The 17620-nt window shown below is 40.2% G+C and overlaps 1 protein-coding gene across 1 annotated transcript in view; it reads left to right on the top strand.

The window, feature by feature from the left end:
• Window positions 1-17620, top strand: part of ATP10A (ATPase phospholipid transporting 10A (putative)) — a 275874-nt gene that overhangs the window by 214638 nt on the left and 43616 nt on the right. Inside the window, exons 6-10 of the mRNA XM_036745018.1 lie at window positions 443-576; window positions 1898-2150; window positions 6964-7181; window positions 8974-9168; window positions 13120-13687. Coding sequence (XP_036600913.1) covers window positions 443-576; window positions 1898-2150; window positions 6964-7181; window positions 8974-9168; window positions 13120-13687 — 1368 coding nt within the window. The remainder of the gene's footprint in view (window positions 1-442; window positions 577-1897; window positions 2151-6963; window positions 7182-8973; window positions 9169-13119; window positions 13688-17620) is intronic.

Here is a 17620-nt window from a genome sequence, read left to right as displayed (position 1 = left end):
CTGTCTCAAAGCAGACTCTATAGCTACTATTATTCAGTGGTTATCATTTACCCAAAAAGCACAACGTGCTAAAGTGCACCAATGTGACACATGATCCCTTCCTTCTAGGAACTTAACATTGAAGCTGGCAGGTCTCATGTAATTCATGTTTTCTTTAGCAATTCAACAATTTAAGTACCAACAATGGGTGGATAGGGGGAGGGTGGGTATTAGTGCTTCCAGCAATTTAATCTTGACTCCCCATGAGAATCATATATTTTTATCCTTCCTCTTCTAACAAAACAGGCACAAAATGCCAGTATGTAGTATAAGAAAACCAAGTTTTTCTGACCGGATTTAGATGTAGGTAGGCTTAATGCTTTCTTAACAGTACGTTTTCATTTCCACCAAAAATTATTGCTTCGGTTGGTTGAATGACATTCCTCTTCACACCATGTTGCAGGTCATGCTCTGTGGGTATGGCAGTATGGAGAGAGGAAGAAACCATTATTTGATGTCCCACAATCAGATGGCAACGATTTGTCTCCAGTTCTAGCTGCAGTATATTTATTTTTGACAATGATAATAGTTCTTCAGGTAACAGTCTTAAGTACAACGTAATCATTATTCTATTTCTGTTTAAAAATGGGACTCATTCATTGATCTAAGATTTTCCCAAAGGCCATCTATAGTTGTATGAAATTAGGAGAATCAAAAAGCACATTTGTCTCAAAAGATTTCAACTTACAAGACTTTCTTTGTGTAGTCTGCTCATGAGTAATCTTGAGGTTAAAGTTTTCTTGTTCCTTTTCTGAAAATCTTCATCCCTTGATTTTATTCTGTTACCTGTACCTTCTTGCCTGCACTCATAACTATACAAATCCCCTAACCAGAAAGTATGATATGTCAAAAAAGTAGGGAGGCTCTTCCCTCTTAAACCTCCCCCCCCCCACCAATGCTCCAGCCTCCTGATAAGAAAAATGAGGCCTTGCTGCATTGCAAATAGCTTGTGGGACCTTGAATGAAAACTAGTTCATTAGACTTCTCACAGAAGGGGAACAAAGTTATTGCCTCTTAGTTATATGTGTTGAATACCAGCAAACAATCAAATTTAGCGTCTCAAATTAGTCTTTCTTAAAAACATGTTCAAATTGTATCATAGCTCTTGGCTAGTGGTACTGTGGTTGTCTTGTCTACAGATTTGAGTTACCATGCAAATCTAGTCCACCTGGATTTCAAAACACCACGATATCAATTACTATGAAAGAAGAATTTTGTGGTGCTTGTTTTTTAAATTATCAAACTGTTGCTGAAAATATTTTCCTGGAAAAGGACTTTACTTCTGTACATTGTAGCAATCATAAAACTAGCCCATCGTTTAACTAGTACACAGAATCAACAACTGAAAGGATTGCTCTTCCTGTAAGATATGACTCCATTAATTGTATGTGACTGGAGAGATTTACCTTCTGCTGTTAATGTATGCAAAACTTGGGGGTTAGAATGACATTTTAATGGGAGATTTCTTTTGCTTATGCAGAAAGCTGACTGTACCATGTGTTTTTTCCCTTCTCTCTCTCTCTTTCCTTTCCTAGCTTTTCTCAAGTCCAACTTATTATTCGAAAATGCTTGCTTCTATCCAAGCCATGATTATCACACTTCCAGATATAATAATGGATTTCCGCTCTGCAGTTGCATCATAGGCTTTCCTAGTTTATTACAGTAGACTCTTTGTCAATATTCTAATATCTTTTCAATATTGACTCTAAGCCAACTTTTTTAAACTCGTGAAGGTACAGTATAGTACATACTTATTTATGGTTTTTTAGTGTTTTGTAAAGTTGAATAGATTAGATTAATTCAACATCCTATAACGACTCTTTCCAATTCATTCATGTATTTCATTTCTCTCTTCTAGGTTCTAATCCCAATTTCTTTATATGTTTCCATTGAAATTGTCAAAATATGTCAAGTGTTTTTTATTCACCAAGATAAAGAGCTATATGATGAAGAAACAGACTCTAAACTACAGTGTCGAGCCCTGAATATCACAGAAGATTTAGGACAGATACAATATATTTTCTCTGACAAAACTGGCACTCTCACTGAAAACAAGATGGTTTTCCGAAGATGTACTGTTTCTGGCATAGAATATTCTCATGATGCTAATGGTGAGTTATAGTTTGCCATGTTGTTAGATGATTGTGTTTAATTTTGTCCTAACATTCAAGGTGATGCTGAACAGGGAACCGGTTGTAAAGCCTAAAATTGAACGTAAACAATGATCTTAAGTAATTCCTGACTTAATAACTAAGGATGACATGTGTAAAAGAGCTGAATTTTTAACAACTCCCCAACCCCAGAAAGCCTAAAATATAACCGTGTATGAATCTTTTCATGATTGTGGAGACTTTGTTTAAAACTAACAAAACATGGAATTTTGTTTACATGATTAAATTAAGCAGACTCTGCCTCCCAACCCTTTCCTCCCTTTCTTTTGGAGTTTTATTCATGTCTGATCACATCAGCGAAACTATCAGGTTTTTGAGCCATTTGTAGAACTGAAAGTCTCCACCTTGCAAGGCAAGAATGTTATGATAAGAATTTCAATGCTACATACTATGATAGGTCAGCCAAATACTGGGAGGGACAGTCAGCCCTTCTAAATAATTAACCATCTTCATCTACCATTTATACCTCCAAACAGGACAAATTTTCCTTCTTGTAACAGCATCAAAGACCATCAAAGACATCATCTCATTAAAACTGAAATGAACACAGACAGGGATAAAGCACATTGATCACAATGGAGCATTGCTCTTGGGAAAGATTTAACTGAAAGAATCTATTTCAGATGTCAAGTTTTACATGGTGAAATGATGTATCTTCTGTGACTGGGGTGGGGGAGGAGGGGAGGAAATCAAATTCTCCCAAGTAAACTGGCCAATCCCTACAAGTGAAATGAAAGTCTCATAGCTAAAGAGGGCAAGAAATGAAAAGTATGAATAACTTCAAAGTGGATCAAGAGGCCACATCTAAAGATACTGTGTCTCATGGTGGAGCCTTATTTAGAATGACTGATTAGGGAGGGATTGGGAAGAAGTGATTAGGAAATCATATTTGACATGGGAAGAATACCCATTCTGCCTTTCATGAAAGACAGCACTGGTTCTACAGGGAGGATAAAAGAAAGACCTTTTTCCTTTTGTACCAGGCTACTGATGTGATTGACTTTTGTGACTAGGCAGTAGTACCTAGTGCAAGTTGTCTTTCAACAAGCCTATTAATAGTCATTCATTCAAAAAACATCTATGAAACACCTACTTTGTGCTAGGTACTGGGGATACCAAACCAAAATGAACCAGTCCCTGCCCTCAAGGAACTTATATTCTACTGTAGAGAATATGAGTTATGATTTTAAAAAAAGTCTCTTTGAAAATGATTACCTTAACAGAATTAAGACTGTGGAAAGAAGAAACACAATTTCTTCTCTTCTGGACTTAATGGGTCACATTATGAATATTCTTAATCTGTATACATTTATTAAATGCCTGCTATGTGTTAGGCACTGTGCTAATCACTGGTAAACCAAAAAAAGGCAGGGTTTAGGGGAAAAGACAATGGGTTCTATTTTGGACATATTGAGTTGGAGATATCTGAAATGGCAGTTGGAGATGCAAGATTGGAGGTCAGCAGAGAAATTGGGGCAGGGTGGTAGATTTGAGAATCATCAGTAGAGAGATGGTAATTAAATCCATGGAAGCTGATGAGATCACCAACTGAAGTAGTATAGAGAGAGAAGAGAAGAAGTCCAAGAACAAAATCCTGAGGGACAGCTATGGTTAGGTTGTTGCTGTTTGGTCTTCATTCTTGAAGAGAAGAGGATCATGACATCAGGAAGGTGATGCCATGACTAGCAAGTGAATTGGACTTAAGTGAGGGAGGGCTGTGCAGAGTCACCAGCCTCACTTTCTCCTCTGGAGCCATCTGGGTCCAGTGGTGAGATATAGATCAGGATGTCTGGAGATGGCCCTCGTAAGGGCATGATCTGGATAAAGATCCAGCAAAAAAGACTTAAGGAGTGGTCAGGTAGGTAGACATTAAGAATCAGGAGAGAATAGTGTCCTGAAAACGTAGGGAGAAAAAAGTATCAAGGAGGAGAAGGTGATCAGTAGTTCCCAAACTACAGAGAGGTCAAGGTGAATGAGGATTGAGGGGAGGCCATTTGAATTTGGCATTTAAAAGCTTTGGCAATTAAAGAGATCTTTGTTAACTTTGGAGGGAACAAACTGAGTGAAATGATAAGGTCAGGAGCTGGACTACAAAAGGTTAAGAAGAGAGTGATAGAGAAAGTGGAGGCACCTATTGTAGATGGCTACAAAGGATAGAAGAAACATATGGTGATCATTGTGGGCAGGGAAGGACAAGTGAGAGGGGTTTTTTGTTTGATTTTTTTTTCGGGATAGGAGAGACATTGTGTTTGTAGGCAGTAGGGAATGAACCAGAAGACAAGGAAAGACTGAAAATAAGTGAAAGAGTAGGGATGACAGAGGAGGTAATATGTTAGAGGGGATGGGATGGAATGGGATTGCTTGAATAAGTGGAAGAGTTAGCCTTTGTAAGGAGTAAGTCCACTTCATCATGTGAAACAGAGATGAAGGAGGAGAGAATGGCAGAAGACATCTGAAGAAGAGGGAACTCACAGCAAATGACAGCAAATTTTTCTGCAAAATACTAGGCAACACTCTCAGCTGAAAGGGTGGGGGAAAGGGAGCCATAAGTGGTATAAGGAGGAATGAAGAGCTTTGGTATTATCATTGTGGAGAATGGTATAGTGAGTTGATAAGGAAGGTGGATTACCTAGCAGTGGTGAGGGCCCATTTAAGGTTGTATAACTTAAATTTGTAGCATACCCACTCAGAACAATTGTGTGATTTTCTCTATCTTCAAGAGTGGCAAATGATGGGAATGATTTAAGGCTGAGGCTTGGCATAATTGGTGATATGATGAGGAAGCTGCTTGGAATTCAAAAGGGGACCATAGTGTAGACTTGAATTGGTTCACCTAAGGTCAAGATGGGGAAAAGAGAAGAGTGGCTACTGAAGGGGAGATAGCCAAGGAGAGAATTCAAGGGTCAAGAGATTGGAGGTCACAGTGTGGGTGAAGAGTATGGTTTTTTAAGGGAAGGTAGAGGGAGAAGTGAAATGTCAATAGATTGTGGTCAGATAAGGGGATTTCAGAGTTCTTGACCATGGAGGTGGTAAATTTGTGGCTGATAGCAAGATCAAAGGTTTAATTGAATCCAGGGAATCAGGAAAGATCTCCCATAAGAGATGTCCTTGAAGAGAGGTAAAGGTCTCAAGAAGTAGAGATGAGGAGGGAAAGCATTTGAGGCATAGGCGAAAGGGGAACAGGGTTTGCAGTGGCACAGAGGTGGGAGGTGGGATGTCTTGTACAGAGACAGCCAATAGGATGGATTGGCTAGAATAGAGCATATATGAGAAGAGGGTAATGAAGTATCAGGATGAAAAAACAGCCTGAAGCCAAATTGGGAAGGTCTTTAACCGCCAAGCAGAGGAGTCAATATTTTGTACTAAAGATACTGGGGAGCCAGAAAACCTCCTTGAGCAGAGGAGTGGCATGGTCAAGATTATATTAATTTGGCACGGGTATTTGGAGATAGGACTTTAGAGAGATGGAAACAAGATAGATTCAGGCAGACCAGTTAGAGAGGTTATTGCCATAGTTCAAACAAGAGGTAATAAGCAGAAGTAAGAGGATATACCATGATCTTGGACAGACTTTGGTAGGTAGTGGAGGATAGAAAGGCTTGGTGTGCTATGGTCTAGGGGATCACAAAGAGTCCGATACAACTGAAAACAATGACAAACAATATTATAAATTGTAGCATATTCACGGTCTTCATTGGTAGATGGTGTCCCTTCACTGGGAGTTTCCTACACAGGTTTGGACTCACAATCACATTCTGCATTTTCCAAATTTCAGCAATTTTCAACTACCGAGAACCTCCACAAATTCTATACATCTCTTTGAAATTAATCGAATTTATTGGACATGTTTTTTTTTCTGGGAAATTCATCAGTGATAAGTAGAGAATGGAGGGTAACTTCATGTGAACTATGCAGTTATAGTTCCATTAGTGTATCTAATTGTATGGCATGGAAGTGACCTGGGGTTCCTAAACACTATGTCAATAGAGTATCAGCTCTGACGGAGCCTACAAAGCTGGAAAGGAGAGACTCAGGGAGATAATTCAGAAGCTGTTGCCATAGTTCATGTGAAAATATGGAACCAGTCAACAAAAAGGAGGTTTTATTAAGTGCTCGCCATATGCAAGACACTTACAAATACAAGTAGAAAAAAAGATAATTCCTGCCTTTGCTGTAATAGAGGAATATAATACATAAAAGGAAGCTGAAAAGGAGGAGAGTGGGGAAGAAGGGAGAGGCCAAGGTACGTTTTTGGATGGGACATGGTAGAGAAAATTGGAGTGTACCCTGAAGAGGAATGAGACATGACAGACCTGGGAGTCCTTAAATGGAGGTTCTGGGAGGAGTCAGAGGGAGAGGCCTTAAGAATGGTGGTTACTTCCAATACGTGAATTCCCAGTTTGGAGGGAGGCTTCAGGGTGAAGAACTGGGAATGGTAGAGAAGTTTTGGAATGCACAGAAACATGAAGAATGTCATCCATTGACAGACAATAGCCAAATTTGACTTGTAGGGAATGAATAGCAACTGATTTATGACATTTACTCAGAATAAGTTAGTAAATGAAGAAGCATTGTTAGGCCGAGAGGTACTTCTAATTTTTGCCTAAATTTGTCATTCAGTGTGATTTTTCAGAGAATGCAGTGGAAGAGATTTTGTGCCACAATGGTCTAGACTCCTTGACCAAGCCAAGCTCCCTGCTGTGTCTTCTCCCACACGTGTCTAATATTTTGCTCTCTGCCCCTTTCCCAACAGCTCGGCGCATAGCTATGTACCAGGAGGCTGACTCTGAGGAGGATGAGGCGGCTCCCAAGGGAGGGACGCTGTCCCAGCGGGGCAGCATTGGTAGTCACCAAAGCATCAAGGTTGTTCACAGAACCCAGAGCACCAAATCTCACAGACGGACGGGCAGCCGAGCTGAAGCGAAGAGAGCCAGCATTCTATCCAAACATACCGCTTTCAGCAGCCCAATGGTTAGTCATGATGAAGGCCGGGAAGGGAGACTTAGCCAGTTTGAGCTCTTGCTCAAGCAGCACTTACTTCAAAATTAAGAAGCAAGGATGTTTCTAATGCTTCTGGGAAGGTGGAGGAGAGGGACAGTGGGCTTTTTTACGGTGTCTTTTTTTCTCCCTTATTAATTTTCAGGGGAAAATGTTTTCTTCTACTTCACTCCCAGGAATCACCTCATTCTTATTTTTGGTGCCTCTAACCACCTCCCTCCATTGCCCACTTTTTTCAGAAAGCTGAATGATTGCATAGCCATTTTGTTATGATGTCTAAACATTGATTCCAGGGCCTTAAAAACTGGTTCCTGTAAAAGCCACCCAGACAGATTGACATTGTCGGGAAACTCCTAATGCCAGATGAAATAAATAAATCAAATCGGGTTTGACAGATACAAATAAGCAAAAATCCTAATGACAAGGGGCGGGGGGAAAACGGTAAGCATCAAACCAAATAAACATGACTCTGCCAGCTGCCTGAATACCACAGACCACCACGGATAGGGACGTCTCCAGAAGAAGGGCCGACCTCTCAATGCTACTTTTCCATTCCTGAAATGTTCCAGTCCAAAAAACTGCCAGGAAGAATATTCTGGGACAGTCTGCACTTATCCAGAGGTTCTCCAATTTGTTGCTCTTCCTATAAACCTTTGAGAAGTTGCTGTTTTCCATAGGGGTGTTTATTTCCATGCTGCTGACACAGTAACTCTAGGCAAAGATGCGTTCAGAAAGGACAGACTGTAAATTACCTCATTGTGGCTTTTGGAAGTGAATGCAGGATGCCAACTGCAAAGCAGTGCCATTGTATTTATTCCAAGATTTTTGAATTCCTTTTTTTTCCTTTAGGGCCTGCTTTGAGCTTTGTATAGAACAAATATAATATACCTCAAATGCTTTGATGGATACATGGTGTTATTGACATAAACACTTCCTCCACCAATATGGACTGCAGCCCCCTCCATACCTTATCCTTCTTGTCTAGATTTTCTCCTAAATCCTCCATTATTCTAGAGCTCTTCTTCTCCTTTTTGTATCTCCAAGGTACTAGTGTATCGCTTCTGTTTCTCAGTCTTTCTCCTTGATTGGCTGGTCTCTTTTCAATACTACCTGCCCTCTATAACATCTTACATACCACTTCCCTAGGATACAATGGAATATGGTTATCCCTTCCACATAGTGGGGATCAGGGGCCTAGCACCCCCATAATCCAGAAAATCCGTGTAAAATTTTTTGGCTCTCCCCTCCTTCCAGAGAAGAAGTCTGAATTATTATGATATTAAAAGAGAAAATATATTGATATTGTACAATACTATAACATATACTTTATGCATTTCTGAGTTTCTAAAGTTTTTCTATGTCGTCTACTGGCCTTCGCATGTCACCTGCAGCTTCCGCAAAACAACCAAAAAGTTCTCATTTAATTTCTTATGCTGACCCTCAACATATCGAAATCGTGATGGGGAAAGTCAAAATGTGGAAGGGATAACTGCACATTTATTAAACAGCTACTATGTGCCCCAGACACTGTGCTAGACAGTGGGGATACAGAAAGCAGTAAAAAGATATCCCTCCCCTCAAGAAGCTTACCGTGAACTAATGGGTAGGTCATCGGTAACCTGTAGCAGCCTGCTTAAACTCATCATGCGTCTTTATTGCCCTTTAGGTAATGTGGGTGCTTCAGAGGTCTCAAGCAAAATAATATTGATAATAACAACGCCACTGAAATACCACTCATTGCCATGCATTATTCATTTATTTCTAGGAAAAGGACATTACCCCTGATCCAAAACTATTTGAAAAGGTAAATGAATGTGCCAGGTGTCTGGAGATCATGAGAAACCAGGAAAAGTCATTATCCCATCTCACCCCGGAACTCGCTGACATCTTTGACTTTTTCATAGCCCTAACCATCTGTAATACAGTGGTGGTGACAGCCCCCAATCAGCCAAGACACAAGGTAAGTTCCATCCCTGTCACCATGAAGTTAAGGTTCCTCCGCTTTGGTCACAGTCTTCCAAAATCTTAGGTGGTATGATGAGTGTTAAAGGTGACGCTCTTTTTTGTAGTGCAATTCTTCGTATTAATTATATGTTAATAATAATTAGCATCTGGGGCAGCTAGGTGGTGCAGTGAATAGAGCACCAGCCCTGGAATCAGGGGGACCTGAGTTCAAATCCAGCTTCAGACACTTGACACTTAACTAGCTGTGTGACCTTGGGCAAGTCACTTAACCCCAAAATCACCTTTAAAAACTTTAAAAAAATAATAATTAGCATTTATATAGTGGTTTAAGGTTTGTAAAGCACTTTACAAATATAATAGCCAACGTTTACATAGTGCTTACTGTGTGCCAGGTGCTTTGTAATTATATCTCACTTGATTCTCACGACAACCCTGGGAGGTAGGTGCTATTATCACCCTCATTTTACAGGTGAGGAAACGGAAACAAATAGAAATTACATGATTTGGCTAGTGTCACACGGCTAATGAATGTCAGAGGTCATATTGGAACTCAGGTCTTCCTGATACCAGGCCTAGTGCTGTGTCCACAACCCTGGGAAATATGTAGTGTCATTAGCACCTACTTTTTTTTTAAGTTTAATTTATTTTTAGTTTTCAACATTGATTTCCACAAGATTTTGAGTTACAAATTTTCTCCCCATCTCTCCCCTCACCCCAAGATGGCATGCATTCTGATTACCCTTTCCCCCAATCTGGCCTCTCTTCTATTACCCCACTACCCCCACCATCCCTTACTTTCTTGTAGGGCCAGATAGATTTCTATACCCCATTAGCATCTACATTTTTAAGATGAGAAAAAGTCAAAGATGAAATGACTTGTCCAAGGTTGCACAGCTAGTTAAGTGTCTAAGGTCAAATCTGAACCCAGGTCTTGCACACTCCAGATCTAGTCCTCTATCCACTGCTGCCAGACAAAGATATATGTATGCTGACTATTATTCTTTAAATAAGAAATAAAATTTTGCTATCTGGGTTTTCTCCCAACAATCACATATTCTAATTTCAAGCATTGGTTGTCGGCTAAATTCCACAGGTGAAGGAAAGACAAGGTAGGTGAGAAATAAGACTCAGATTCAGCTGGCAGTTCACCTGTTCATCAATAAAATAAACGATTGTTGAATGTATGAATGAGTGAGTGAATGAAAAGATGAATACAAAGTACTATACAGGCGCCATAGTTGATTATATTCACCTTAGGCAAACCAAAAGGAATGGGCAAGAAGTGAGCTTTAAGTAAGTAGCTTTGGTCAGTATCTCAGCACAGAACAAGAGAAACATAGAAGAAAACAAGAAGTAAACATAGATTCTTAGATAAACACACTGTAGTCAGCATCCAAATACAGCTATCCCTTCCACATCTCGACTTTCCCCATCATGACTTCGATATATTGTGGGTTGGCATAAGAAATTAAATGGGAATTTGGGGGGGGTTTTGCAGAAGCCGCAGATGACGCAGAAAAAGTATTTTTACTTAACATTGACCTATATATAACCTATGACCAAATATGTAACCCAAATTTTACAATAAGGTAAACACCCCATAAAAGAAAAAAAAAAAACAGAAAAAAAAAACAGACATCTCTGGTAAGATGGGAGGGCCAAAAAATTTTATGTAGATTTTTCAGATCATGAGGGCACCATGCCCTAACCTCCTCCATGTAGAAGGAGTAATTGCTATATATGGACCCAACAGGAGGGAATGGATAGGCAGCAAATTTCAGGCAGAGATATAGCAGGGATTTGGGGAGGCCCACCACCAACAAAAATTCACACAAACTATACCCCAGGTTTATAACTGTCAGTATGAGGGGGAAAAAGCTTTCTGCCTTTTCCTATGATGTTGTAGGCCCTTTGTGGGTAAACGCAGGCTAGCAGTTAACAAACTGGAAACTGGAAGTCAAGGCTTACCCCAGAGGTCTCCTGGTTGTCATGGCAGCTTCCTACCTAGAGCAGACAGGCCTAAGCATTAACAACTCATGTAGGATCTCAGTTCCGTCATTCAGGCGGAGCATGGTTGGGAAGTAAGTCCTGGGCTCTAATGTGGGGAGGTGAAAACATATCAGGGGCCTGTTTTTTCCTTTTGTTTTATTTCTATTTTTGGTGCTTAATTTTACCTTTAAGTTTCTAAGACCTTATTTGCAACCTAACCTCTTTAGATGGAGAGTGACTGAGCATTTTCCCATTTGACTTTGGAGTTGTAGTAATATTAAAGATGCAGCCTGATGTAATGGAAGGAGAGCTGGGCTACGAGTCCAGAGACCACTCCATTTTCCTCCTACCTGTCCTTTTAACTCTTTGCACCATCTTGGAAAAATCACTTCAGTTCCCTGGGCCTCAGTGGACTCCCTGGTTTCCTTCAAGATGTACCACTTTAGACAAGAAGCCTTTCCTAATCCATCCTCCATCACATACACACTGAAAAAACCTGCCTTATATCTGATTTATATAGATAAATTTGTGCGATGTCTCCTTTGGTAGCATGTAGGTCTTTTGAGAATAAAGATTCTCACACCTTATTATTCCCAGTGCCTACCACATAGAAGATATTTAACAAATATTTGTAAATGAGAATTGGGTTAGATACAATTCAGTTCAACAAACACTTAAGTACAGGCACCAGCGTGGAAAAACGAGGGACAGGTGATGGGGAGGAGTACCAAGCCAAAAAAAAACCCAAGTGCTTTCTGCATCTAAAATACTGATTCTATGTATTGCACAAATTGTTTAAAATGGGGAAAGTCTCTAATCCCCTATTGATTTTTGAAAATAATATACAGTAAGTAAAGGAGACAGTAAAGGAGTTTGTAAAATAGATTTTGACACGTTGATGATCATCTTTGCAACCTGAGGGAGTGGGGGCAGGGAGGGACATTCAGAAAAAACTGGGTGATTTGTGTTATACTGCTTTTAGTCAGAAATGCTTTCTCCAAGACTGCTGGTATTTCTGAGAGCAGAGATGTCTGTATGGCAGAATGGACTGTCTTAACTCTTCTAGTTCATTTGCACAAATCTAATAGAGAATTCCAAGAGATCATTTAGAAGAAGAAACTGTGCCCGCAAGATCAGAGCCTCTGTTCTCTGACTTGTCTCTCCACTAGAGTCCACATTCTTGTTGGGTTGGCTTTTTGTTTGTTTTTTTGGTTTTTTTTTGGAGAGGGGAAGGCAAGGTAATTGAGGTTAAGTGACTTGCCCAAGGTCACACAGCTAGTAAGTATCAAGTGTCTGAGGCTGGATTTGAACTCAGGTCCTCCTGACTCCAGGGCCAGGGCTCTATTTACTGCACCACCTAGCTGCCCCAAGAGTCCACATTCTTAAAGTTAAATTTGGACAAACAGGATTGGTTCACTTTTTAAAACCTACCATTGTCAATATTCGGAAAGAACAGATATTGAGTAGTCAGTATATCTTGGTTAATGTTTAACTTAAAGAAAATAAACCGATAGGACTCTTCCAAAGTTGTTCAGTCATTTTTTCAGTTGTATCTGACTCTTCATGACCCCATTCAGGGTTTTCTTGGCAAAGATACTAGAGTGGTTTGCTCTTTTCCTTCTCCAGCTCATTTTACAGATGGTGAAACTGAGGCAAACAAGATGAAGTGACTTGCCCAGGGTCACACAACTAGTAAGTGTCTGAGGCCAGATTGGAACTCAGGAAGATTAGTCTTCCCTACTCTGGGCCCAGCACTCCATCCAGTGCACCACCTGGCTTCTCTACCATTGCTAAGTAAGAAGTGCCAAGGTTTTGTTGGATTTTCACTACAATGTTGAGAATCCATCCTCGCTCCTCCTGAAGATGACTTTTCACCCTTATACTAGTATCTAGGGTTTGGTGTAATTGATTGAACAAGTTATGTTTCTTCACCTCTTTGCTTTTCTCTGACTTGCAGGTGAGAGTTAGGTTTGAGCTGAAGTCTCCAGTGAAGACCATAGAAGATTTCATCCGAAGATTCACTCCCAGCCGCCTGACCTCTGGATCTAACAGTGGGAGCTCATCAAGCCTCTCCACGAGCAAATCCACCCACAAAACGGGTACCAGCTTTCTGTCTACACTGTCCAATGAGAGCACCCTGCTCAAACTCGAAGCTAGACTGACCCGCTCCTCCCCAAAGATGAACAGCAATGGTTATGGTGTGCAGCCAGGAGGCGGCTGGACAACCGAAAATGGACTCAAGGAGGGCGAACTTCGTTATGAAGCTGAGAGTCCCGATGAAGCTGCTCTTGTCTATGCAGCCCGAGCCTACAACTGCTCTCTAGTTGGCCGGCTGCCCGACCAGGTCTCTGTAGAACTCCCTCACCTGGGGAGGTTAACTTTTGAGCTTTTACACACGCTGGGCTTTGACTCCATCAGGAAGAGAATGTCAGTGGTGATTAGGCATCCCCTCACGGACGAAATAAACGTTTACACCAAAGGAGCAGATTCGGTGATGATGGATCTTCTTCTGCCTTGCTCTTCAGGTATTCTTTTTCCATTCAGTTTTGGCCTCATCATTTAGGTGTGCATTAAGACCCAGGGGCAGTTAGGTGGTACAGTGGATAGAGCATCACCCCTAGAGTCAGGAGGACCTGAGTTCAAATCAGGTCTCAGACACTTGCTAGCTGTGTGATCCTGGGCAAGTCACTTAACTCCAGTTGTGAAAGAGAGAAAGAAAAAGAGAAAGATTCCTTCATACAGCTTTGACTTGAGGCTGGGGACTGGACCAGATGACCTCTTGAGTTCCCTTTCAGGTCCTAGAACTGTTATGGGGATGGGTACCAGAACATAGATGAGGATGATATTTTTTTTGGCAGAGTGAAATGGATACCTGGGTTCTAGAATTTGCTCATATTAGCCTTGGGAACTTGGACAGGTAAATTCATCTCTTTGCAGTCTTCATCCGTATAATGCAAGGTTTGGAATACATGATTTTGAGAGTCCCTCTCAGCTCTTATAGTTGATGACAAGATTTATGATAAAAGTATAATTTAAAAGGAAAAATGCCTCTTCAAAATGCTACCAATTTCCTGCACCAAACTTTTACCCCAGAAACTTTAGTATTTGATGAAAAAAATCGTTTTTATGAATTTTTTTTGAAAACAACAAACTGTAACCAGACTTTGGGCAGTAGTGACCTTGCACAGGGCACATAACCACTGTGGGTTTTAGTTTTCACAGCTGAAAGAGGAGGATACTAGACTAGAGGGACTGTCAAGCCCTTTCTATAACACTATGATTTTATTATTTGCCATCAGTTACCTATGATTCTGATGTTTTCAATGCATAGGTAAGAACCCTATGGATATCTATAATTGTATTTCCAATTATGACACTTCTGCTTTCCATTTCCTGGCTACCATTTTGCTTCCTCATCAGGGTTTTGAAAGACCTGGCCATCTATCTTCTTTTTTTTTAATTTAGTCATTTTTCAGTCATGTCTTACTCTTCGTGACCCCATTTGGGGTTTTCTTGGCAATGACATTGGAATGATTTCGCATTTCCTTCTCCAGCTCATTTTACAGATGAGGAAACTGAGGCAAACAAGGTTAAGTGACTTGCCCAGGGTCACATAGTAAATGTCTGATTTGAACTCAGGAAGATGAGTCTATCTGCCTCCAGACCTGGCATTCTATGCACTATGGTGCCCCCTAGCTGCCCATCTACCCTTTGTGTAGATTCTCTGATAGAAGGCCAGCCAGAGAAGGCTTTAAAGAATGGTTGCCATTTGTTAGCTAATAAAATCAGAAGCCTGGAGGGTTACAAGGTTAACCTCAAATGTAAGAATAGGGAGTAGAGGGACTCTACCAATAGCTACAACCTGCTTCTTTAATTAAGATTATTTTAGTGCTTGTGAACATATATTTCACTGAAGTTTTAGAAGCACAGCTTGTCACTAAACAGCATTTATGGACTTACAGCTGCAGCCTCAGAACTATAGTACACATCCTAGGATTTTAAAAGCAAATGGAAGACGAAGAGCCTGCCTTCAGGCAGCTTCCCGTCATATAAGATTCAGAAATCTAATCCAAACAGAAGTCCCAGCAACGTAGTAGGTCACCTGATGTCATCTAGGTAGATAGCTCCTTCAGGGAGCTTCCTTCTCCCACATGCCTGGGCTTGTAAATAAGTATGTGCTAGACTATAACTCTCAAAAGGGCTGCCAATTAATTTTCAAGTATTTTCTTTTTGGTGGTGGATCATTTAAACCAGAGAATCTCTAGGGTTTGGTCCAATCAGAGCTTTTGTCCCATAAGTGGGGAAAGGACAGGCAGCTAAACCTCCATTATTTTTTTAATAATTTATTTTCAATTCACAGAATAAAAGAAGCATTTCCATAACACAGTACAATAAAAAGATGATTGCACATGAAACTTCAAATGTCCAAGTTGCTATTCCCTCCAAATATACAACAAAGTTATCTTGCAAATTTCTGTTTTTTTCCTTTTTTTCCTCTCCTCTTCCTCTCACCCCTTGCTCTAGAGATAGCTACTATTAGACACAAATAGGTATATGTATGTATGTATATGTATACGTGTGTATATGTGTGTATGTATATATATATATACACATATGTAAAATTATTCTATATATACTTCTATTTATCAGTTCTTTCTCTGGATGCCGATAAGAATCTTTCATATGACTTTTATTTTTAATTTGTGTATTTATAATAGTCAGAATTACCATAGAACTACATTATAATTCTGGTTAATTTGGGGGAAGGAGAAGGAGGAGAAACAAGAAGAAAAGGAGGATGAAGTGGCTTCCCAGACCCTAGCAGCTGACACAAACACACAAAAATATGTGAAGTTTCTTACCTGGTAAGCCCTTTCCACTAGGTCCAAAGTAACACGGTCTTCTTGTGTGACAAATATTCTCCTGAATTTCCTCTATCCACTTCCATTTCAAAGCCCTTAGAGGCATCACGAGAAGGGAATTCTTGCCTCTTCACATTGTAACACAAAATAAAATGGTTTTGGCAGGGGATGGAGAGCCACATGGTGTGATCAGCCCCTGCAGGGATGACTCTGGCTATATCTCCTGCTGTTAGGCCATCATTGCCACTTCTCACATTATTCCTGTTTTGTGGGGTTTCTGGGAGTGTGCTGGATGTGGCCACTGATATTCAGGCAGATCGGATAATGAGAAACAGCCCACCCTAAAATCCAACATCTACCAAAGGCAGGTCTGCTATAATGTGGCTTTGTAAAATCTCGCAATTAAAAACTACAGGACTTAGGGAAGAAAAGGGGTTTCACAACACACAAAAACTTCATCATTGACACATTCAAAAAAAGGTAGGAACTTTTCCTTTCTCATTCCAGGTCCAGCACTCTATCCACAATGCAACCGATTGGTTATCAGATACATAGCACAGGCAGGCAGTGAAAATAAACCATTTGCCACAATCTCAAGGCGCCCTTGAGAATTTGAGAGCAAATGTGAACCCATTTGTACAGGTCTATATAAAAATCAGGGCAACATTATAGGAAAGCACAGATCAAAAGATGCAAAAAATCAGAAATTCTCTGAGATGGATAGATGCCTTATTGTGACTATGTTACTATGATGTTTTACAAGTTAGATATTATAGTAGGAGGATATTTATATAGGGCCTACTATGTGCCAGACACTGTGCTAAAGGCTTTACAAATATTTTCTCAGTTGATCTTTGCAGCATCCCTAGGAGGTAGGTGCTAATTATATCTGCACTTTACAGATGAGGAAACTGAGGCAGATAAGAGACTTGCCCAGGGTCATGTGAGTCCTGAAGGTAATATGAGTCTTGAATCTGGATTTGAACTCATATCTTCCTAACTCCAGGGGCAGATAGATGACAGAGTGGTTAGAGTGCTCGGCCTGGAGTCAAGAAGATTCATTTTCAGGAGTTCATATCTGGCTCAGACAGTTACTAGCTGTTTGACCCTGGGCAATTCACTTAACCCTGTTTGCCTCAGTTTCCTCATCTGCAAAATGATCTGGAGGAGGAAGTGGCAATCCACTCCAGTATCTTTGCCAAGCAAACCCCAAATGGGGTCACAAAGAGTCAGACACAACTGAAAATGGCTGAACAACAGCAAAAATGGTTAATTATGTTGATTTTTTTACTGATGTTGAACTATCCTTGCATCCCTGGTATAAGTCCAACTTGAATTCACAAAATTATTATAAATTTATATAATTCTATATAACATAATAAAAATTATAAATTATAAAATCAATGATTTTTTGGACTTTAGCCTTTTCGCCAAGATTTTCTTTAAATATTTTTTAGTGTTTTATTGTTTGTTACAATGCAAAACTGGGGGAAAGTAAATGTTTTGTTGCTTTTTGGTAGCCAGTTTACAGGTTCTTCCCTAGTGTTAGATTTCCTGTCTTCTTCAGCCCAGGATTTTTGTTATTATGGGAACTGG

The sequence above is a fragment of the Trichosurus vulpecula genome, chromosome 2 (assembly GCF_011100635.1).
Source record: "Trichosurus vulpecula isolate mTriVul1 chromosome 2, mTriVul1.pri, whole genome shotgun sequence".
NCBI classification, from domain to species: Eukaryota; Metazoa; Chordata; class Mammalia; order Diprotodontia; family Phalangeridae; genus Trichosurus; species Trichosurus vulpecula.
The sequence above is the reverse complement of the archived record's forward strand: the minus strand, read 5'-3'. Positions and strand labels throughout refer to the sequence as shown.